The sequence below is a fragment of the Epinephelus moara genome, chromosome 24, assembly GCF_006386435.1.
Source record: "Epinephelus moara isolate mb chromosome 24, YSFRI_EMoa_1.0, whole genome shotgun sequence".
NCBI classification, from domain to species: Eukaryota; Metazoa; Chordata; class Actinopteri; order Perciformes; family Serranidae; genus Epinephelus; species Epinephelus moara.
In genome coordinates, this window is record NC_065529.1 from 12,957,144 (window position 1) to 12,972,650 (window position 15,507).

The window sequence follows — 15,507 nt, forward strand, 5'->3', positions numbered from 1 at the left end:
GTTTACAAGCACAAGAGTTCAGCGAGCCACCGAAGGACCGCCCTGCAGATTTACTATTGGTTCTGCAACGTAGGGAGTTTTTTTAAACTCTGAAATTGTATCCGCCCATCTAAACACAAAATCAGGGAGAAAGTCATCAGTCTTTAGTTAAGCAAAGCATCTAAAGACTGACTTGTGAGTCTAACACCTGCCATTAGAGTGTGTCTCCACATGCGTCTCACGTGCATACTTGAGACTGTATCTAACTTCCCTGCTCTGCATGCAGACAAACATGTAAATCATTTCCATCTGCAAAGACCAGAAGACAAGCACGTCTCCTGGTCCCGCCACCTCCATAGAGCTAGGAGATGGAGTGTGAGCTCAGCGTCAGAGACAGTTGGAATGTGGTCTGAGTGACTGAAACTCTAGATTGTTTGAGTGCATTCACACCTGTACTTTGAGCTGTTCGCTTGTGATCCAATCACCCAGGAGGCATGTTAATAGCAGGTGCAAACAGGCCTAAGATGCTGAAACCAGTTTGGATGATGTAAATTATGTTTGTTTTACACATACAGCCGTGACTGATTTGTTTTGTCTGGTACTTGATTGATGTCACAGCATATTTTATGGGACTCTCCAAACTGCAGTAATAATATCATAGATCAGCACATTTGTAGAATCGCTCTGTGAGTCAGAAGCTTTGAGGGGCAATTTGTCCAAAGTCAGCAGCAGAAAGTGCTGTGATCTGCTTTGGAAGGAGCATGTTGTTTCAAAAGATAATTGTGGTGACAGCAGCAGATCCTGTCCTGCAGATTGTGTCCTACTGTGACATGACTGCAGTGACCCTGTTGGAAAAGTTCACTGCCCCATCTACATTTAAATGTGTATTTATTCATGTGGAGAACCTGGTCTGAGTTTTCATTTAAAAGAAAAAGAGTATAAAAAAACCGAAACATGATAAAAAACCTGAGGTGACATCCACATGCAAACAGGAGATCTGCATTTCTCTTGATCGTAGAGAAGTAATATTTGTACATTATTCATTTTTTTCTTTGAAATTTCTGTCAGGTAGATAAAACTCTGGCTGCGATTGTGTCTTCATGGTGGCATGTCCTCGTGCACAAATAAATCCTGTGAGTCTCCAGAAATGCCGTTCAACCGCTGAACTGAACATCTGTCCCAATCAGCATATAGTCCTGGAGAAAATATAAAGCAGAACAGTTAAGAACAGATTCCAAATTAGAAATGATGTTGATCAACTCATAGTTGAAGATGTTTACTTCGAGTTATTGGACCTTATTAAAATCCCTGTTATAAATTTAAAAAAAAATGCAGCTTTATAGAAAATATCCAGTGTCTGACCTTCAGGACCTGAAGCTGAGTGTTCACAAGCTTCATCTTTCCAAGTGTAGGAAGTGGGTATCCCTTTGCAAGTTGAACTATGAAGCAAAATTCACACATGTAGATAAACTTACTGCACAAATCCAATAAGGCAAGCATTGACAGTGATGTTATTACAAGTAGCAGGGGCTTTATACTAAGTTTTAATTATATAGTACAAATCATGCAGCTCAAGGTTCTTCACATGAAAAGATAAAATATGGATGAAATAGATAAAATAAAAAAGAAATACAAAAAGTACAACATATAATGACCTTAGGATAAGTGGACTATTAGTGAGTTTAAAACTGGTTCAATATAATTACAGTGAGAATGAAAAAAAGTAGAAATATAGATACTAGCAATGTGCAAGAGGGTAAAATATGATGTTAATAAATACAAAGATCTTAAAAAAAAGGCAATTAAGTTGACTTTTCTTTCAGTTAAACCTGCACTAACTGATTTTGGTAACACTTTCTATGACGCCCACACCCATAATGCATTGTAAACATACTCAGAATGTGTTATAATCTGCTTATAACACTGTATTAGTATAAGCACTCATAAATATCGTAAAGCTTTATAGAAATAATTGGAACACAATGTAAAGCATTTTATGTTGACTTAGAAGGCCAAGTACCATAATACTTCATATTTGTCGGTCACTCACTAACCTTGTTTTTGCAACGATCATCATAGTGTATTATATTAGTAGTATGGTACTTTTATAATGTTGTATTAGTATTTTTACCTAAGCCAAGCATTTGAATCCTTCACCACTGCTACTGACACACATTTACAGCATCACAAATGTTCTGCCATTCCCAGGGCCAGTTGCACAAAGCACCTTAAGTTTGCTCCTTAAGTATGACACTTAAGGCTTATATGAAAGACCTCACTAATAACTGACTGGAAAGATCTTGCTGCATAAAACCGCAGAGCTATCATTAGTTGTAAAGGGGCTGGAAGAGCGCAGCCTTGGAAAGTTGAGTGATCCAATTCCAGACGGTCACAATCATAGTCTGACTTCTGGTAAAATTTTAAGCGCAGAATCAGTTGCTCATCATTAAGCGTGTCCATCGGGCTCTCCTGGTCACAGAACACTCCTCTCAGGATGCCTTCATTTTTCTCATTTATCTCCATAAACTCAACCACGTTGCAGTTAAGATGGAGTCAGAGGTACTTTATGTTTTGTCCTTTCTTTGGTTACTAAGGTTCTTTGTGCAATAGTTAAACAAACTTTAAGCAATACCTGAAGTGTAAGACCAAGATAAGGAGAAAAACGTACATCCTTAAACATTTTTAGAAAACCTTAAGAAGAAGACTTGAGGTTGATGTTTGATGTTTTGTGCAACTGATTTTTTTTTTCAAGGAAACCTTAACTCGGACTGATGATTTAAGTTTCTTTGTGCAACTGGTTGCTGGTTTTTAAATCGTCAACACCAGTACTGACACTCTGGAAAATCACATTTGCTTAAAGTTTATTTAACAGTGCATTGATTTCACTACTGCCGATCTTCTTCCTCTTCTTACAGCCTTTGTTTGATGGCATCTCTCCAATTCTTGGTCATGTGCCGGGGTGTTTGCACACGGCACAACACCTGCTCTTAAATAGCGTTTAGGTTGTGTTACTTATGTTAATAGGTAACTTATGATCAAATGGGATTCATCATTGAGCCCACCTGAGTAAGAGGAGATATGGATGGTAAGGACCGTTCGTTGCATCTAGAGTTGGCTTCTTCTTTTTTTTTTTCTCTTGATAGAAAATATAAGAGATCTTTATGAAAGAGCCCAAGGTCTCCAATGTTTTTCTTTGGTGAATATAATATGCTTCTGTAGACACTTGACTTAATCTACAGAAACCTGAACACGGTCGCTTCCAGGACAATAATGTTTTGTATGAAAATATAATAGTGTGATAGGACTGTGGGGGATAAAAAAGGCTGAGAACCTCTGGTATAGTCTGCTTAAAATGAAGGCATGAGTTAGGTCCTCTGCGTCATTATGGATCCAGAGGAGTTTACTCTCGAGGGAAGAATGTTTTGTAGCAGCACTGCTGATGTTGGATTTGAAACTTAAATCGGAGTCTAAAGAATGACCAAATGCAAACTTTTAACTGCATGCAACAGCCTGAGTACATGACATGGCACCACATTCATGAAGAGTACAAACTGAAAAAGAAAGAACTCACCGTTCAGTTTAGGTATCACGACCACTTTGAGGACCATTTGGAGGATGTTGTCGAGGGATCTGACCTGTAGGTTACAGTTAGGGTTCATTTGTTATGTTGGTACTGATGGTGCACACTGTGATTCGTATTAGAATGCTGTTCTCACCTGAAACTCTCCCACATAACTTGTCCCCAGGGTCAGATCCATTCTGTGCAAATTAGGCAAAATTAGGCTGTGATGTTCATCTTTACAAGGACCTTTTGGCCCCATTTTTCTCCTCTGAGAACAAGTAGCGATTTTTAAGTAACTCACTTGTTAAGGCTGACAGCTCCAGCCAGCCTCATTCCACTGACAAACACTCGGGCGCTGACACTGGTCTCCTGTAAAGACAACATGGTGAGAAAGTTACTTTTTGGTGTTTCTTTGAACCACACAAGTGGCTTTTTATCATGCAGACTGTGTCACCTACCAAGTTCAGGACAAAGAGAGGGGAAAGTGTGGCGTTGGGCTGGATAGCGTAGGCCGTCACTGTGCCAGTGGCCTGAATGGTCACGTTGTTGGGTTCAAAAGTGATGACAGGGTTTTTCACTGTCTTCACCAGCAGTTTCATCATCAGACCTGGGAAACGCTTGGCAACCTGAAAATACACAGATACATAGTTGAGAGATTGCTAATAAAGATAATGCTCCTTATAAATTGAGTGGAATGTGTTTTCACCTGTGGGATGAAGACTCCAAATGTCTTGGTGTTGAGTCGGATGGGAGAGCCTTTTGGGATCTGTAGGCAGAAAGGTTACAGATCAGTGTGACATCACGAGAGTAGAATGATGAGGGAATCAGGAGGCTGCAGCTCACCATATCATCAGTGATGTACAGGCTGAGGAGTCCAGCTCTGTTGTAGACGAAGGCTGCAGAGTCAGCGGTGAAGGCAGACAGGCCGATGTACAACATGTTGTTGATCTGGGGCGGCAGGGAAAAGGCTGCGGGGGAGAACGGAGGCTCCTGATGCTTCCCAATGTTGTAAAATTCACCCTTAATAAAAAAGAAACAACACAGACAATAAAGTAACGACATGACCATGACTGTCTGTTAGATATAAACTGCACAGTGTAGAACACTTCTTTACCTTCAAGCTCAAGTCTATTGAAGACGAGGAGACTGTGGGCGATGACACCATGGAATATTCAATCTCTGCATACTGGTCCACCTTGGCTACAACTACAAGAAGGTAGAACGTCTCTTATATATTCAGAATCAATGAAACATCCAAACATTTCACATAAAAAATAATGATTTACCATTGAGAGTTTTTAGCTGAGGGTTCAAATCAGATACAGCATCAGCCACCAGAGGGCAGATCTGCAACAAGAAAGACCAGAAAAAAATGTATGCCCAGACTCCAAAAGAATCTTACACAATGATTTCTGACTAGAGAAAACTGTTTCTGCTGTTTCTTTGCACTCAGTCTGAGAACTTCTTATCATATCAGTTATATATTCTGAAGAGGCTGCATTCTCAAAACATCCTAAAACTAAAAGTTGCTCCTAACCAGCTGAGTTAAGAAAAAAGGGAAAAGAAAGTGCAGAAACAGGGAACATGCATATCTTGACATTCAGTCATGAAACAGAAAATGCACTTTCCAGACCCAGTGGTGGAACATCATTTACTCACGTACAATTTTATGTAATCATAGTTTACATGAGCACTCTAATTTTCTTTATACTTATGTTCCACTGTACTTGAGCTGGAAATATTGCACTTTTTACTCCACTGCATTTATCAGATAGCAATAGGTACTATTTTATTTACAAAAAAAAATCACTCAATAAGCTTAGAAAATACGCAGCTTAGTCTCATAGAAGTATTTCAAATGGACAAGAAGTCCACATTACGTGGCGGTGGGCTCAAAATGTGTAAAAATGGGTCAAACAGACATGGACTTTTAACCAGGAGACTGCTACTCGTGTCTCATGTGAAACCAGAAGTAAACTTAGTTATGTGACTTCACGGACTTCATGTAAGTTTATGTCACTTATGTCCCATACATAATTATTTTAATGAAACCACAATCTATTTGTAGCTACATGACTGTACGGACTTTATGAAACTACACAAAGTACTGTACTTTGCATAACTTTGCAAAATACATACGTTTACATCACTTATGTCCTGTACATAGTTATTTTCACCCAAACCATGACATTTTCCCAAACTTAACCAAGTTTTTTTTTCTCTAAATCAAACCTAAGTCCCTCAGTTTCCTAATAAAACTGTGACCATTCATGATAGACTTTCCATTGGCATTGTTTTTGTGTTGCCAGCATGTCATTTTAACACATTTCATGCACACCACCATGCAATGTGTTGTTAGGAATTTGTGCCCATTTCATGTATTTCTGTGAGACTGTGTTAGAAGGTGAAAGATTAAACCACCAACCCATATTAACAGATTTCTAAGAGTTGTTAGCAGATCTACCAAAAGCTGATTTCCCCTCTAAACTTCTCAGATGGTTTTATTTGAGTAACTGTTCAGGGCCCAAAGAGATCAAATTATCCAATATTCCACAAAAAAAACAAAAAACAATACAAAGCAAGGATTATTACAAGTCCAAATAAGGAAAAGTTGGCGTATCAGAAGTTTGTTTCGTCTCTCCTCTTCTGTTACTCATGTTACGATCCCTCAGATTTATCTTGGACACTTTAGATGGGGTGCGTCCTCCAGGTTGGGAAACACTAAACTACCTATGGGTATAGAAAATATGTAATACTGAGAGAAACTTCTAAAGGTGCAGCAGGTTACTATTTTTAGAAATAACTTTTTGTCATATTTGCTGAAACTCTCACTGCATCCTGACAGTCGTACACGAGACAGAAATCCTGGGAAGAACCATGTTTGTCCTCCTCCTAGTGCTCTTAATGGCATTTTCAAGAATCCACTGTGTCTGAACGAAAACAACCAATCAGAGCCAGCATGAGTCTCTAACTGACAGTCGATAGCCCCTTTTACATTGCCTGTTCAAGGTGGGAGTATCATGCCATTATATAACCCTGCTGTTCTGTATAAAAGGTACGAGTGCAAAATGGGCTGACAAAGTTGTCTTGCGTTTAAGCCAGCAGCGGATGTGGTAACAGCACCAAATCGATTTCTGGGGGCAGGCAGGACAGGACAAGAAGCTAACAGTAGCTAGCTGATAATTCAAAGAGGAAGAACCGTAATTGAAAATGTCTTCAAATTGGGAAAATAATGAGGTCCAGGAGCTCCTTAACCTCCGAGCAGAGGAAAAGATCAGCCACCATATGGCAGAGACAGTAAATGATTGTTATCACCATGTTATGCCAGTAATGTTGCACAGCCGGCATGTATGTTGTGTTGCACGTCACGCCCGCCATGCCACTTTTGCTTCTGGGATGCTGTTTAAAATCATACACTGTAGTGACAGGATGCCGCCATTGTTTGGTTCTATGTAAAAATGCAAAGGCAGTGTAAAGATGTGACTTTATAGCGGCCCTATATGTGTGAGAAGGACTAATCACTGCTTGTGCACACACCGCACAGCCCCCCTCCCCCAAACATGCTCACACTCAGTCAAGCTCAATAATCTTGACTGAGTGAGCTTTGCAAACACAATGGCTGAGAAACAACCACCAGCAATGTAAAAACTGCCCGTCCCTCCTTTGCCCACAACAGTGTAAACAGAAGATGACACAGCCTGCTTTCACTTTCACTTTTACAGGTCTTCTGTTTACTTGTCTTTGCCATGTCGACTGCTGCTGGCAGCCCAGCGTGTGCACGAGCAGTGACTGACACTCAGTTAGAGAGGAGGAGCCGGAGGAACCTGTTTTTTTCCCAGATGATCTGTCTCATGTAGGCTGCTACTGAGAGGATACAGTGACTGTTTGAGCTAATATGACAAAAGAAAAAAGTTGCCTACTGTAGCTGTAACTGCATTTAGGAGGATTCCTTGTTGTAAAGAAGATACTTAGTGAATACAACCACAGAGAGGAAGGGGGATGATCAAAAACAGTAGTCTCACCTGTTTCTGCAGTGCATTACGTAAAGCCTTATCAATGAAGTTTTTAAAGAGATTGTACAGCCAGCTGAAACAAAAAGCAATCACAGGAATTAGGGCAGTGTGCAGTGTGTCAAGCATGGGAAGGAAAGAAGTGGACACTCACATTGCATTCCCTCATATGAGTTTAATCATAGTACACAGCAGGGTTTCTGTTACCTGGCTCCACCGTGGAATTTGATGCTCGCACTGCCCACATCGGCTGCACAGTTGACGCTACTGACTGTAGGTCGACCTGTCTCATCACTCTTTATGGCAATACTTGTAGTGACAGTGAGTGCGCTGACTTTCAAATCAAAAGATCCGCTGTCCTTTCTGTTAAGAGAGGAGTCACTGCTGTAGCAGATATATCTCAAAATGGATTTAATGTAGTGTTTTAGGAAGAAACCTTTTCTCACTCACATTATTCTGAGGTACTTGACCCTCCAGTTTCCGTGCAGACTGATGAAGGCGTTTCCAATGGAGAGTCTGACTCCAGTCCCTGGCACCAGATCCACCGCAGACTTTGGTAATCCCACATCCACTATTTGCATACTGGAAGAGAGAGCATGCATGTTTGAAAAGGCACTTGGGGGAAAAATACCACCTTAAGTATCCCAGTTTCATATAGAATTTACAAGAGTGTTGAATAAAGGTGCATTACTTTGACAGGCTGTACTGGACCTTGCCAATGGGAGACACCTTCTGTGTCCCTGAAAAATCTGGAACTTTGATGGTTTTGAGTCTCTGCTGGATCGAAGCCATCCCCAGTTGTCTGCCTAGCAAAAGGCAGTTAAGAGAATTTGATGATGAAACTCTGGAGAGATCAGGGCTTTCCAACTGAATGAGGAAACATGCTGCAAACCTTACCATATTCAAGACCTTTTTCCGTTAGCTTGACTTTTACTCCAGGATTGATGCTTAAAGTCATGGGGATTAAAGCCCCCAGAGTGAGCCAACAGCACAGGAACATCTTGACTGTTGGGTGATTAAAAAGGACAGGATCATCATCAAAACACATGACAAGACACCACAAACCAGGCCAAACCAAGTTTCTGCTTTTGTCTGGTTGACCTGTTTGTTGTTCTGCAAGAAAAGTTTGAAAAGCAATAAATCACAGCTTCCTCTTTTAGAGGAGTGCTTCTTCTTTTTATTACAGGTTACTGATTCCTTTTTCAAAATGTCCCATTCATAAAAGATGATCATAATCTGACATAACTTGTGTCAGTGGCTTCTCCTTACAGCACACACCCCTTTTTTAAATTAATGTCAAGATTTACTCCTTTCCATGATCAAGACAGTCTAAGATAGAGTTGCATGCATAGTTTGTTAATCATTTTCTAAATAATGCAAAAATGTGAGAAACTTGAAGAGCCAAACTGAAGTCACATTTGTGGAAGCGGTGTAGGACACGTGGTGCATGAAGTTCTGCAATCGAAACCCTATGCTGATAAAAGTACAATAGTATTATCAACAAAATAAACTTTAAATTGACAGATATATTGACAGATATAATGTAACTAGATGACAGTCGGCTTGTGGTGCTCAAAGCAGAAAAAGGGTTAAATACATTTGGAAAAACTCAACATCAATGTCTTCTTTCAGAAATCATGATCTGGTTACTCAAGATAATCCACAGACCTTGCTGTGAGCACTTTTGTGTAGGAACTATTTTCTTTCTACCGACCTACACCTACCAACCGTATCAGTGTGCAGAAGGAAGTGTACATCTACTCATGGATGACTGGCTTGTGCTTGTAAAGGTGCTGACACACCAAACCGACATCAAAGAACTAGCAGTGACGAAAGCCAACTGTTACGTCGCCTCACGTCGCCTCACGTCGCCCTGTGTCAGTTGCATTTGAACACACTACAAAGACTACATCCGACGGCCAACTAGCACGTACGTTCTGCGCCTGCGTGAGAGGAAATAACTCAAAAAGGGAAACTGGAAGTCTGAGGAATGCATGAGATAAACAAAGTAGCGGTTGCCTACTGCAGTTATAAACCAAAAGAAGAAGAAGAAAAAGTTTTTTCAAAGAGAGTGGTACATCCTGTCAGCTGAGGGGTTTCCTATCTGTGCAGTCAAGCACCGCAGCACCTCCACGGACTATTACATCCAGACAGTCCCGGTGTTTCCTCCGCAGGCTCCACTTCACTCAGCTGCCCGACAAACCCGCTGCTTCTTCCCACTTTAACCTGAATAACAAAACGGGGCTCGGTGCTCTGGTTGGATCCAAACGGGGAGCCGGGGCAAGCTCAGAGACTAGTGGAGGCTAACTGGCTGTGCTTCCCTCCAGTCATGCTGTGGCTAACACTCTGCTAGCGTCCCAGCTAGCCCTGGTTCTCCGTTTGGATCCAACCGGAGCACCGAGCCCCGGTAGAAAAAAAAAATTGTTCCTACATGCAACTACTGCCAACAAGGTTTACTTTGAGTTACCAGGTCATGATTACTGCAAAGAGACATTGCTTTTGAGTTCCTCAATTGTATCGTTTGCACCTAAAGCACCACAAGCTGAGTGCCATCTACTTCTATTATATTCAAGAGAAGGCAGACATCTTTGTGGCCGATATCTCCAACACTCTGCAACTCCCCCCTAAACAATCTAGACTGATGAATCACACTACAGGTAAGAGGAAAATGTGTAACTTTGCTTTTGGGGTGACCTGTTCCTTTAAAGTATTGAAAGTAAAAGTACTGGTCTTGCGTGTGACTCATATGACTCATATATGACTATCTCAATAACATCTGGAATGTGACAAGAATTCACAAGCCATAGAGTTTGGAAACCAGGGGTTTAACTTTAACAATATATTGTATTTTGTAAGATATTTATGTGTTTTTAAATATTAAATTTTAATCTGAAAATGATCACCACTACAGACAAATTTCATGGAGTCAAAAGTACAGTATTTCCCTCTGAAATGTAGTGGAGTAGAAGTAACGCACAAACAAAACTGACAGATATTAATTGAGTAAATGTGCTTTCCACTGCAGCCCTGGGTTGGGGAGTCGTACCTCAGTGGAGGCCTGTGAAAGAGCTGACTGTCAGTGCTGCAGGAGAATCACATGACCCCTGATAAGTCAGCAGGCAAGCATGACTTTTATTAAATAAGGCTGAGATTAAAGGCCTAGTCCACCATGTTTGTCCATTTTGAATATGATCTCAGTCACTGTAGAAAGATTTTACAGATGAAAAAAAGCACTTTTTGGAAAATTTGAATCATTGCATTTCTAAACACATTTGCAATATTTCGGTGTCGGCAAACACCGTAACTGTCACGGCGTACAATCAAGGGCTCCATCAGCTGTCTAAGAATGAAAAAAATCGAACTGATTCAATCTTGTACTTTGTTTTCTGGTGACGTTGCTTGAACCACAGAATGTAGCATGTTCCAATTGACAGATTTAGGCTCTGAACATGTTTGTGAACAGGCTGAATAGTATAGACTGACTGAACTGACAAAAGACGTGTCACTATAAGTGGAAAGCTCTCTTAAAGAAGATTCTATGTGGGTCAAAAATGCAGTAAAGGGGGAAGGTTTGCTCCCAACAAAAATTACTATGTGTCAAAACTGATACAAACAGTGAATTATCAAAGAGAAAAAACACTGCAAAAAACATTAGGTACATCAATGTATTCTTCAACAAATAACACTGTAATTGAGGCAGAGGTCGAAAAGCACATCCTTCACACCAAACAAATCATAATCAATTGCACACTTAAGGGCAGTTTATCCTCACTGGAATCTATCTTTGCAAAAAACATTTCCACATACTACTGTACCATTCAAAGTTCCTTTTCACATCAAGGTTAGTGTGATAAATAGTCATTAGAAATAATAAGCTCTAAGAGTGAATGTAAGAAACTATCCAGGATATAATACAGTGAATATACACCCACTCTTACCTTAAGCAGCAGTTTGTCAGGTTTCTCCTGATGTGTCAGTCCAGCTTTCAAAAAGGCAGAGTGAAAGAGGAAGGGAGGCACATGGCCTCTAATTTACTTACCCAATCAGGAACTGAACTTGGCTCGGGGACTGCCCCAAACAGTGCAACAACAAACAAACTCACTGCTTCCTGCTCTCTTGTAATCTCTTCAAAATTACAAAATACTGTCAGTGCTCTTATCTTAGAGTCGTTTGCAGAAACAACAAAGTGTGAAAGTTACAGTTTCAAATGAATGACATGATGGTTTTGATCTTTCTAGTTCCTTGTATCAATGCAGTGTAAATAAGGAACTCAAGCTGCTCAGTACAGGCCGCTCTTGAGTCAGTTAAGCTAAACCTGAACCATAACACCTCAGCAGAACTCAACATCAGCAAATGATTATGAAAAGGGAACTATAAGCACTGAACTGTGAGTCTACTGTACCATACTTTTGTTTCTGCAGCTATAGAGAATAAAGGGCTGTAGTGTTCTATATTTCACAATTTACCTCTTCCATTGCTTGCTGTTATAACTCAAGTGGTGGTAGATAACACAATCATGATCTCCCTTCTTGCCTCAGCACGGGCAGAACAGGATTTACTCATGTATCATAGAGTATGATGTAATTTTAAAAACGACACTTGTTATCATCGTTAGATTTTTCTATAAGTTGATTGTAAGATATGTCATGTAATGATGCAAGTTCCTGTAAATGATCTTCTGTTTTGTAAAGAGCATTGATATAAAAATCTCCCACTCAAAAGGAATTACTAAAAGGCTTTATTGTCAGGGCTAAAAAATCTGAAGTAACTCTTAAGTCATACCCATTACATTCACTTTTCTTTCATACATGTGGTCAAAATGCAGCAGTCCGTCCTTGAAGGGCTTTTATCACCATACTTGCCTGAGGGGTTGTGTGAGCTGTCTACTGAGTGATAGACTGCCTGATATTGTGTGTTGGTAGCATGATATCAGGTTTTGAATTTTGGAGAACCAATTTTTTGAAGCACCAAACCATAAAATAATTTTCATGTCTGTGGCTCAAACAAAGCTCCTTTAAACTTGGAAAATCAATGCTAATATAGTTACTAATGCTGCTGGCTGGCCTTTTTATGGCCTCAAAGCAATCCGACTCTTTGTGCAATTTAATATTCTGATAAATTTCGAATCATCCTTTTTTTTTTTTTTTTTTTAACCAAAACATTTTTAAGTGTTTCATTAAGCATTCATTGGTTGAAATCAAGGATATCCACAGGGAGGCTCTCCAAAAAGCAGATTATGGCTCAATTCTATCCCTGTTTAACTGAAAAAAAGAAAGAAAAAAGCTGCTTGAGAGAGACATGGATCAAAAGAGGATGGGCGGAGGCCCCACAGAGACTGCTTATGCATAGGGCCCAGAATTTGGTGCTCAGTCTCTTATGGTTAGGAAATGATAATGTTTAGGCTTAAAATACCTGGTTTTGGGGGCACAGTGCCCGCTGGAAAAGCAGTGATGTCTCTGTCAAAAACAACTGCTTTTGTTGACTCTGTTCCAACAGGAAACACCCTTTATGCCACTCTCTAGGCTGGTCCCAACAAAACACCCACATTTGGTGCCTAAAAAGCAATGACTTGCTAAAAAGTCTTTGGTGTTGGTTGGTCTTGAGCAGTATTATGCATCTTGCAGGCGTCTTGCCTAGGTGTCATTCCATCCACCATCCCCTCCACCTCCTGTTAACCAAGTCAGCTCATATACTATGTCACTTTAGAAATGTTGATATGATACAAATGAAACAGACAAGTGCAACACATCTGTGGTTTGTAGAAACATACAATGCTGACATTTTCTTCTGGCGATGTGGGCTGTTGTCATACCTCTTTAGAATTTTTGCTTAATTTAATGGAGACACTGAAAATTCAAATCATTTAAATTCAATTTTCATTTTGTTGATTTGTCTTATTTGTCACATGCTTTGATGAAAGATTAACTAATAATTTGTAGAGAACTAGATGCTATAACATTTTGAATTTCAAATAACTGTATTATAAACAAAAAGCTTTACTGGGGTTGTAATTATTGGTCTATGACTTGGAAACTACTATGATGCCTATGAACTAACCCTGCAACTGTTGAATTGCAGTAACAAGTTACAGCCACTTCAGTAACTTTCACTGTCAAATACAATGAAGCTTGTGTCCAGTGCCCACGTAGAATTTCTTAAAATAATTGTGACCTAGATTCTTCTTTTCAAGATTAAATCACATTCAAATGATTCCCTGTAGGGAATCTGTGAAGTGCGCTTGTGACCCAAAGTGTGCCAGTTTGGACTGGCCAGATAAATCTGGGTTGGGAGAGCTGCTCAGTGTCTGGCAGATCAAATTGTGGTTGTACTGGGCAGCTTCCAGGTGTGAATGTGTATAGCGGAACGAGTGTGAACAGAGCTGCACTGAAAAATAGACCATTGCTCTCAACGATACATCCCTGAAAAACCCTAAAAACTGTTTTGCTTCATGCTTTCAGAAGCTTGTATCTTCAACACATTAATGTGAAAGGGACAGGAAATCAATAAAGAGAGAGAAGTTTCAATGCAGCCTCTAGCTTGACAGAGCTGCTGTGAAAATTATTGCAGTGTATTTCTGATGACAAAACAACACCAACACTGGCTTTCTGGTGACAATAAGGTCTTTGTTTCTCAGAAGAAGAAAAATGTTTGTGTCAAACTGACCAATTCTTTATACTTTTTATGAAATGAATTAGCTTAATTACAAAAATTAATGGGTGGATTGAATGAATGCTCACTAAATGCCTAGCAACGGTTGCTGTGCCTTCTGCTATTTTAACCTGTTCTATGACCTGTGGAGTGATCTTAAAGGCCCTTCACTCCCGTAGTACACCGATGGTAAATTAGACAGCTCTGTGGGGATGTGTATAGACTACAGACCGCCCTATTTAGCATTTAAATACGCAATATATAAAAGTCACATTAAAAAAAGTCATTTTAAAGAGCACAGTAAGTGACTCAAATCAAACGTGGCCACAATGTTGCCTCACCAACTTGTGCAAGCTGGGTCTGGCTAAAATGCTTATGGTGGATCCTCCAGCGGTGACTTCTGTGTACGCAGAGTAACTTTTCCCCTCAGTAAAGTGTAACCCAAGCGACGGCCTCTGGGGCTGAAAAATGAAGTCAGCACAAGTGTGCAATAATTGCAGTTCCTCAAATGGCCACTTGAGGCTGGCTCCAATAGTGGGACAATCCACAGAGACCCCCATGTTAAAGGGATAGTGCACCCAAAAATGAAAATTCCCCCATTATTTACTCACCCATATGGCGAGGGAGGCTCAGGTGAAGTTTTAGAGTCCTCACATCACTTGCGGAGATCCAAGGGCAGAGGAGGTAGCAACACAACTCCACCTAATGGAGGCTGACGGCGCCCCAGATTCAAACGTCCAAAAACACATAATTGAAACCACAAAATATCTCCATACTGCTCGTCCGTAGTGATCCAATTGTCCTGAAGCCCCGACATAAAAAGTTGTTTGGAAAAACGTCATTTGAACTCTGTTTATAGCCTCATTGTAGCCTGCAGCTCTAACTGCCTCTGTGTGCACCGCGCTCACATGTGCACAAGACCAGCGAAAGCATGTGAACACACATGAACGCGGTGCCCATGTCTCATGGTCTCGCGCGCAAGCGAGCAGTATGGAGATATTTTGTGGTTTCAATTATGTGTTTTTGGACGTTTGAATCTGGGGCACCATAAGCCTCCATTAGGTGGACTTATGTTGCTACCCCCTCTCCCCTTGGATCTCCGCAAGTGATGTGAGGACTCTAAAACTTCACCTGAGCCTCCATCAGCATATGGGTGAGTAGATAATGGCTGAATTTTCATGTTTGGGTGCACTATCCCTTTAAAATGCCCAACTTTACAGCAGATATAAACATGTTTAAAGCCTGGTACAAAAGATAATATCCCCATTCATGACAACTGTATGGGGGGTGAATTTTTATATAAATCAC

The 15,507-nt window shown here is 40.4% G+C and overlaps 1 protein-coding gene across 1 annotated transcript; it reads right to left on the reverse strand.

Annotated features, from left to right (window-relative positions):
• Positions 1-6: 6 nt before the first annotated feature.
• On the reverse strand, positions 7-11,586 carry LOC126386647 (bactericidal permeability-increasing protein-like). Its single transcript, XM_050039124.1, has 16 exons — positions 11,490-11,586; positions 8,449-8,556; positions 8,243-8,357; positions 8,002-8,133; positions 7,759-7,914; positions 7,564-7,627; positions 4,828-4,888; positions 4,656-4,747; positions 4,385-4,561; positions 4,248-4,307; positions 4,000-4,167; positions 3,843-3,910; positions 3,696-3,738; positions 3,551-3,614; positions 1,342-1,418; positions 7-1,175 (listed from the first exon to the last, which is right to left on the reverse strand). The coding sequence occupies exons 2-16, from the start codon at positions 8,549-8,551 to the stop codon at positions 1,134-1,136; spliced, it is 1,422 nt and encodes a 473-aa protein (XP_049895081.1). The 5' UTR covers positions 8,552-8,556; positions 11,490-11,586; the 3' UTR covers positions 7-1,133.
• Between the last annotated feature and the right edge of the window lie 3,921 nt (positions 11,587-15,507).

Bases quoted from the DNA above. Each gene is read 5' to 3' on its own strand.
- LOC126386647 (XM_050039124.1), bottom strand. From the start codon at position 8,551: ATGTTCCTGTGCTGTTGGCTCACTCTGGGGGCTTTAATCCCCATGACT. The intron at 8,358-8,448 runs GTAAGGTTTGCA...GCCTTTTGCTAG, and splicing joins GGAAAAAGGTCTTGAATATG to GCAGACAACTGGGGATGGCT. The intron at 1,176-1,341 runs GTCAGACACTGG...TATTTTCTCCAG, and splicing joins CTCAGCTTCAGGTCCTGAAG to GACTATATGCTGATTGGGAC.